We start from the raw sequence: 8,363 nt of genomic DNA on the forward strand, positions 1-8,363 counted from the left end.
TCTGCATATTTCTAAAGTAGCAATTTAAGGAATTTTAACTAAGACATTTTTTAAATAAAACTATACTATACTAACTATACTATAAAAGTCAAACATTGGCCAAATTGTCAAATATCTAAGACATATATCTTTTACATGTTCAAAATGATCAAATTAGATTACTTTTCATGATGCTGCTGTAAACTCTGCTGGCCAGTTGTTCTGACTTCATTTGTTTTATTCGTAAAAAACATTTTACAGGCATAACCCCCACCCCTACTGTTTACCTCTCAGGAAACAAACTATATGTGCGCTATAGACATAACATTTCTCTTTTGGATCATGAGAAAGAGTGGGAATCATTGCTTCAGTCAGACCACACGTTAAGTTATACATTTCCATACTACACCTAAGGGGATAAAAAAGTGTTGTCATTCATTAAAATTAACATTTTTAAATTAAAGCAGTTCACAGGCATTTGCACATAATTACAACTAGAGATTTCTATTAATCACATTTTCATCTTCTATAATTTATAACTTGCAGCTACATAAAATAACCAATAATTCATATCAAAATCATTGCATTCTTAGTGAATACATTAAAGTACAAAACTCTACAACCTCTACAACGTTGTGACCTTTTGGATCTTAACTGGTTCATCTAAATACATGTTTCAATGGAGAGCTCATTTAGTATATTAGTCTGTAGTTCTTTTTTTATATATATTTTAATTTGCACATACTTTACAAAAGACATACTTTACAAAACTGACCAACAGATAAAACAAATAAAACAAAAAACAGTGGGACGGGGGACGAGGGGGTTCCTCCAGTTCATCTACGCCATCATCCATGCCATACCATAAAAAAACAAAACAAAAAGAAAAGAAAGCAAAAAGGAAAGAAAACCAAGACAGCCACAGTATTGCACATGCAATTCACATGTAGACATAATTAGTCTGTAGTTCTAATTAACACATGTACAATAGTTTCTTGTTTTTCATTGAAATGACAGTTGAATTGAACTTTTAATATACACATTTGTTATAATTGAAAACAGACTGCGGGTTAAATTAGTCTAATCTGTGTGATTGATGGGAGAGATAATCAGAGGAGCAGAGTTTTTACCACCATCAATGGGATTAGGATTAACAATTGGATAGAGTTTCTCAGTGAAGGTGCAGTCAGTGAAAGAGTAGAGATGAACTCTGGCCTCCACATCATAAAAGGAGACCAGACCCTCCTCATAATCCACAAACACTCCTACTGTCTGGACCTTCTGTTTTACAGGGAGAGCCTTGTAATAATTTCCATTAATAAACCCTATAGTCCAGAAACCCTGGTTGGGACTCAGTATGACTTGTTTCCTATTGATTGACTCCCTGGCCACTCCTATAGCCCAACTAGTCTTCCCTTTAACCTGAACCTCATAGTAAAACCTTCCTGACGAGAAGCTTTGTTTTCCTAAGACACGTGTACATTCTGAGAATATCTTTGTGTTGTTTGGGAGATTCTTCATTACGGTTCCACAACCAACTTGTTTTCCATCCTCAGACAGTATAAGGTAGGGAGATGCTGTATCAGGGTCCAAAGTCACATCTACTGCATATTGTTGGATCCTCCTCAGCTCTGCATCACGTAGCTTCTTCTCCATCTCTTGACTGAGTGTCTTCAAAGCGGTCCTCACAGTCTCCACATATGAAGACTTATGGACATTGACCTGGGTGGGTGGAGGGGTGTTGGTGGATGGGAAGTTCTGGAGGAAATGAAGGTGATCTTCAGTGTGTGAGAGCTGCTTCAGCTCAGAGCTTCTCTTCTTTAACTCAGTGATTTCTTGTTGCAGATCTTTGATGAATCCTTCGGCTTGTTTCTCTGTTGTTTTCTGCTTCTCTTCAATCTCATCAATGAGCTCAGCCTGGCTTCTCTGAATACAGCTGATCAGAGCAGTGAAGACCTGAACACTGTATGCCATCTCTCTGTCTGCATCTTTCTTACTGAGTTCTACTGAGTGTGTGACCTCCTGAATCTTCTCTCGTCTCTCCTGGATCATCTGCTGAACTTCAGCCTCTGTCTTTCCCAGCTCAGCCTTCTTTCCGTCATATGCCTCTTCCAGAGATACAATTTTATGTAGCTTGTGGTCTGACTTTGTGCAGATCTGACAAACACACATGTGGTCGGTCTTACAGAACAGCTCCAGAGGTTTGTCATGTTCCTTACAAATAAAATCTTCCAGGTTCTTTACAGGTTTGATTAGTTTGTGTCGTTTTAACGGTGTGACTCTCTGATGAGGCTCCAGGTGAGTCTCACAGTAGGAGGTCAGACACACCAGGCAGGATTTAAAGGCTTTGAGCTTGGTCTCAGTACAGACGTCACAGGATACTTCATCTGGTTCAGCAGGGTCTTGGTTTGTGATGGAGGTTTTGTTCAGCTGCTTGGATTTCCTGAACTGATCAGCCATCTCAGAAATGAAAGTGTTGACAAGGATGTCTGGTCTCGTACAGAAGATTGTTTGACATAGTGGACACAGACACACATCATTACTGTCCCAGTAATGTGTGATGCATGTGTTGCAGTAGCTGTGTCCACATGGAGTGCTGACTGGATCAGTGAACACATCCAGACAGATGGAACACAGGAACTGCTCTTCAGACAGAAGAACGCTGACAGAAGCCATGTTTACACCCTGAAAGGAAAAAAAAAAATAACTTCTCACAGCTGAATAGTTATGAATCAGATCGGCAACGGGAGTCGAACACTCTAATGTTGACGATATACCTCAGGCTGTACTTCCTGGAAACCATACAAATATTAAACAGGGGAATTTAAAGGAATACGTAAATATGAGAAGTCTGGATACAGTTACAACACAATTCTCAGTTACTGAATCATTAAGTCCTTATCTGTTGTACTCACCTTTTCACTACAGTATGTTCATAAAAGTCGTGTTCAGTCAGTGTTTGTAGAGTGTATGCTGCCTCCGAACTAGTTTCCCTGTTTAACTTTCATTTCACTAGATTTGCGTCACATGAGAAACCACTCCCTGTGCTGTAGTTGTTAACCCTTCACATCCTCCATTCTTCTCTGTCTTGCATCTCTTTCTCATTCCATTCAAGTCCTGCTCCACCTGGCCTACAGGGCACTGCTGCTCCATGCATTAGTTTCCTGTAGGCAATGTGTAACTAATCAGTTAATGTTATACACCTCAGAAATGGCCGCGGCCCGGGCACCCCTCTGTGGATTTGTGTCCCTGGTTCCCTTCCCTGATTGCCCAGCCTGAGTGGACTCACCTGTGGGTGCCAGCTGAGCCTGGTCTAATCAGCTGAAGGATAGCCTGCTGGTGAATGATTCCTGTCATTTTGGTAGGAGGGGCTGAAACCGGACAGTATACATTACCTTAATTTGTTACATACCGTTATGGAATTATAAACACAAGCACTTCTGTAGATATTAACAGAACTGCAGTGAAGAAAACACAAGGCAGAGTTTCAAATAATTTACATTTTAAAACATCCATGTCTGAGTCAGAGTCAGACACAACTAGAAAAAGTGCCCTTCTGGGCACAGGTCTCCACCAGGAGGATAGGAGTGTGTGTGATGTTTGGCAAAAATGTTTAGGAGTAATATAAACATGTTTTTTTGTTTGTTTGTTTTTTGCAACAATTTTCTTCATTTTGTTGAGGAAATGCAGAGCCAGATCACTCATAGAATCTCTGAGGATAGAATTGTGGATGAGCAGGATTTTGAACGAAACGGGCCACTCCTGAAAACTTTAGAAGGCAATCAGTGTAGAATCTGATAAATCCAACAGACTCGTCTTGATCACATGACTACAGAGATCATGTGTACCGATTTGCGTGAGATTTGGATGAAATCTGTGCGACTAACATAAGCAATGTGTTTAGCAGAAATCGGCCTCATGGTGGCGCTATAACCGGCAGATGTGGAGGGATGCAGGGACAATGTTTTTCCATGGCCTCTAGGGAGTGCGCATACATAAGTTGTATACAGATTGATGCAGTTATAGCTAAAAACAGGAATTGGCCTGTTATAGCGCCACCATGAGGCTGATTTGGAAAAGAATGAGTGGCATGTCGTCCTCGGCCTAGTGGAAATGTGCGTGTATAATTTCACGGAAATTGCACACTGTGTTTGTGATTTGTGGCATTTTGTTCGAAACGGACCAATCATGTGAGCTTTGGAAGCCAATATTAGCCAATCAGGATGGAAGATGGGAAATTGTGCAGATCTGTGTTGATCACATGACTATGGAGATAGTGTATACCGAATTGTGTGATGTATGGATAAAATGTGTACGAGTAATCTACAGAAATGTGCCTAAATCGGCCTCATGGTGGCGCTATAACAGGCCGTTGAGGAATATTTGGGGCAGAGGTTCATCGTTGGCATCCATGGAGTGTGTGTGCAAAGTTTGGCATGGATCGGGCCAACGGTACCAGAGATTAGCTGATAACGGACGGACGGAAGGACGGAAGGAAGGACACACACACACACACACACGGACGGAGTGCAAAACATACTCTCTCCCCATGCCTTCGGCCTGGTGGAGACAGAAATCCAGAATGACACCAATTGTATTCATGGTCTAAGTCGACCTGAGGGCTGTGGCACCCTCTTCTGGACAGTTAGTACTTAGTTTCAAGAAAGCCTGTTCTGAGATAGCAGCACATATCATGCATGATCAGGGGTGGGCAACTTTGAAGATGGAGAGTGCCACTATATTTCCACGCTCAATCCAGACTCCAGAGGGCCATATTGCATAATTCTGTCATAGCAAATAATAGGCGATCTACAAGCTCAAAACGCTTTGCAGTGCAACGCATTTTGAGCTTGTAGATCAGCTATTTTTGCTATAGCCTATGTTAATTCAAATCCAGATTTGTTTTCCTATTTTTGAATCCTGAAAAGTAACCTTTTTATTTGCAAATACATTGGACATAAAAAAAAGACAATACAAATTGTAATACTAGGCTAAGTTACATATATAGACTGAAGTAATTAAAGCGGGTCATGTTTGCATGTTTGCAATAATAAATGAGTATTCTGATATTAACTTGCAGGCAACTGTTGCCTGCACCCAAGGGATGGTGGGGGCTGCATGTGGCCCCCAGGCCGCCAATTGCCCATGTCCAGGATTATGTTGACATAATGGTTGATGTGAACAGGGCGGACAGTTTCTTCATGCCAAGGTAAATTAAATTATTAAAATAAAATTAGGACATATGTGAAATTACAGTCCAGTACAGTGTCCTAATTTCTAATGTTCAGGCAGGGTATGTTGTTTGAAGGGTAGTGCAGTCACTGCAGTGCAGTTTATGGGTGTAGTAGTTGGCCTAGTTGGAGTTGGACGGTCTGATCTGATGCTCCTAAAGCCTCCCATAGGCCTATAGTTAGGTAAAGTTAGCTTAAGTTGTGGCAAATCTGCAAAAAAAATTGCTTACCACTAGCTTTCTTCACAGATGTGTTCATAAAGGTGTCTACTATCACAGAAAAAATTGTTCCAATAGTACAGCGGCTTATACCCCAATACAAGAGGTATTGTGCACTTTTTCAAAAAAGCATGAAACTTCTACCATAGTTAGATGATATCATGAGGTGTATTTTCAGATGTGGAGTCAAGTCAGATTTGACCCCTGAGGCCCGGTAGAGCATAATATGTGACCAATACCCATAACATCCTATATAAGGCAAAAAAGTCCAAATTTCATCATTCTTTAAGTAGCATGTGACATATGAAACTAGGGTGTTTGCATGATTCTGAATCCATTCCAAGCATTAGTTTTGCAAAAAAAACACTCATTGGGCTTAAAACGGCCATGCCCACTTGCCCAAATGTGCTGGCATCATCAATTTGTGATGACGGCATTGGCCGTTTTTAGCCCAATGAGTGTTTTTTTGCAAAACTAATGCTTGGAATGGATTCAGCATCATGAAATCACCCTAGTTTCATATGTCACATGCTACTTAAAGAATGATGAAATTTGGACTTTTTTGCCTTATATAGGATGTTATGGGTATTGGTCACATATTATGCTCTACCGGGCCTCAGGGGTCAAATCTGACTTGACTCCACATCTGAAAATACACCTCATGGTATCATCTAACTATGGTAAAAGTTTCATGCTTTTTTGAAAAAGTGCACAATTTTTTGGTAATCCGCTGTACTACAACCCAACTCCCTTGGGAAACTTTGTGACAGCTGCTGAAAGTTGGGGTACCATTATCAACCAATATAAGGCAAAGAATTCCAAATTTCACTATACTTTAAGTAGCATGTGTGTAAATAAGTCCGTTTGGATGAGGGCTAGGTGAGTAGTTACATAGGGAAGTGGGTAACATATTCTTTTGTTCTATATATCTTTTGTTCTATTGTGTGTAATTATTAGACATAATGGACATAATTTCTATAGATTTCTATACATGCTTTGTGTGCTGTTGTCTATAGTATGTACAAAAGAAATCTATTCAGACTCATGTATAAACAAGACTCTTTAGAAAAAGGGGCTTCCTTTTGTGTGTATTTGTGTGGTTGTTGTACACTGTTCACTGTGCATGTTTTTATGGTGTACACTTTCTGTTAATGTGTGACCGTGTCCTGCAGAGAGTGGGATGCTAGAACCGTCTCATGCCTTTTTGTCTCTATTGACAAAAGGCACTCATTAGGATGTCATTGAATTGTAATGTCTGTCTGGCTGAGTGAGTGAGTGAGTGAGTGATCCTTTGGAAAGAGGGGCTTTTCTTTTGTGTTATTATTGTGTACACTTTCTGTTAAAGTGTAACCATGGCATGCCTTTTTTGGCTCTATTGACAAAAGCAACTCATTTGGACTTGTGACGACTCAAAGCCCATTGAATGGTAATGTCTGTCTGGCTGAGTGAGTGAGTGAGTGTGCGTGCGTGCGTGCATTAATTGCATGGACTGTTCCCCATGGATTCAGTCTGTCTGTCTGTGTGTGAGAGATGTAAAGGAGCCATAAGCCTTTGGAAGTAGGGTCTTTCTTTTGTGTTATTAGCAATAATACCCAAGTACAGGTTTTTGTGTTCACTTTCTGTTACACTTTAACAGTCCCGTGCCTTTTTGTCTCTATTGACAAAAAAGCCACTCATTTGGACTTGTGACGACGCAAAGCCATTTAATTGTAATGGATAGGTCTGGCTGACTGAGTGTGCGTGCTTGCGTGCATGCATTAATTGTAAGGACTGATCCCACTTTACGGCTCAGTCTGTTTGTCTGTCTCTCTCATGAAACCTTTGGGTACTGTGTGTGAGAGATGTAAAGGCCAATCTATAGAAAAAGGGGGCTTTCATTGTAATTCATGAACAAAAGCCTTTTGTTATGGATTGGTGACTGCTTAGAACTAATGGACCCTAAATGTGTTAGATCTCTCTCTCTCTCTCTCTGTGAGCATGTGTTGCGTGCGTGCATGCATGTTTTAGGGTGGTTGGTTTATCCAGTAACTTTAGAAATATAATATATATAATATAATATTATATATTTATTCCATGGTTAGGCAACAGTGTTAAAACGGTGTTCACCCCATAACTCTGAGACATCCTGTGACATAACAGCTGTAACTAAAGTACTAAAAGTAAAACATTTTCGTAAAATACATGCCGGTATAGGGCATGCATGTTTAAAAGTATAATTGACATGATTATGGGCATGTCTTTTAGACCACTAGATTTAGTTAAACAGAACTGTCAAACATTCATGTTTTGACAGACTGCAAATAATTACAGTAACTGATGGTCTGCTAACATTTACACATTTTAACCAAATACATGCGTACATACATTTACACATTTTAACCAAATACATGCATACATGCGTACGTACATACATACGTGCATACGTACATACATACATGCATACATACACGTGTATGCTATTATTATGCTTTTTGCTTGATTTTATATGACTGGACATGACTATATTCTATACCAAGCACCAACATGATGTTTGTTACATTTATTCAGTACATAAGTCTAACCATTAATCACTGATACCATTTTTTATTGTGTTTTAAAGTTACTAACGTATGTAGAAGTATGAAGAAAATGTGTTAGACACACTTTTAAAAATTATACGAAAGTATCAGATCTACAATCTCCCATTGCATCACAATTCACTGCCATTGTTTTATAGAATGCAATGGCAAATTATATTGAATACACACCATACAATTGCAACACCTAGGTCATTCTGCATTATGATGTATTCTACAGCAATAAGCATGAGCAGAGACCTCTAGTTCTCTAGTTTCTCAGCGACTTGCAAGAGTCACCGAGTCAAGTTTTTAAAACTGTAGTGTTTATGATAAGTTTATGATATAAATATGCTCACGTAAACAAGTTGAATCAGCAT

The 8,363-nt window shown here is 39.6% G+C and overlaps 1 protein-coding gene across 2 annotated transcripts; it reads right to left on the reverse strand.

Moving 5' to 3' along the window:
- Positions 1–690: 690 nt before the first annotated feature.
- LOC306922690 (E3 ubiquitin-protein ligase TRIM21-like) lies at positions 691–3,227 on the reverse strand. Of its 2 annotated transcripts, XM_079500468.1 has the most exons (3): positions 2,895–3,227; positions 1,361–2,664; positions 1,096–1,260 (listed from the first exon to the last, which is right to left on the reverse strand). In XM_079500468.1, the coding sequence occupies exons 2-3, from the start codon at positions 2,653–2,655 to the stop codon at positions 1,245–1,247; spliced, it is 1,311 nt and encodes a 436-aa protein (XP_079356594.1). In that variant the 5' UTR covers positions 2,656–2,664; positions 2,895–3,227; the 3' UTR covers positions 1,096–1,244. The 2 variants fall into 2 exon arrangements, with proteins under 2 accessions (XP_079356593.1, XP_079356594.1); XM_079500467.1 differs by having other exon boundaries at positions 691–2,664.
- Between the last annotated feature and the right edge of the window lie 5,136 nt (positions 3,228–8,363).

Source organism: Electrona antarctica (assembly GCF_951216825.1).
Source record: "Electrona antarctica genome assembly, chromosome: 5".
NCBI classification, from domain to species: Eukaryota; Metazoa; Chordata; class Actinopteri; order Myctophiformes; family Myctophidae; genus Electrona; species Electrona antarctica.

What these genes read in the sequence shown, in the direction of transcription:
- LOC306922690 (XM_079500467.1), bottom strand. Translation starts at nt 2,655, where the DNA reads ATGGCTTCTGTCAGCGTTCTTCTGTCTGAAGAGCAGTTCCTGTGTTCC.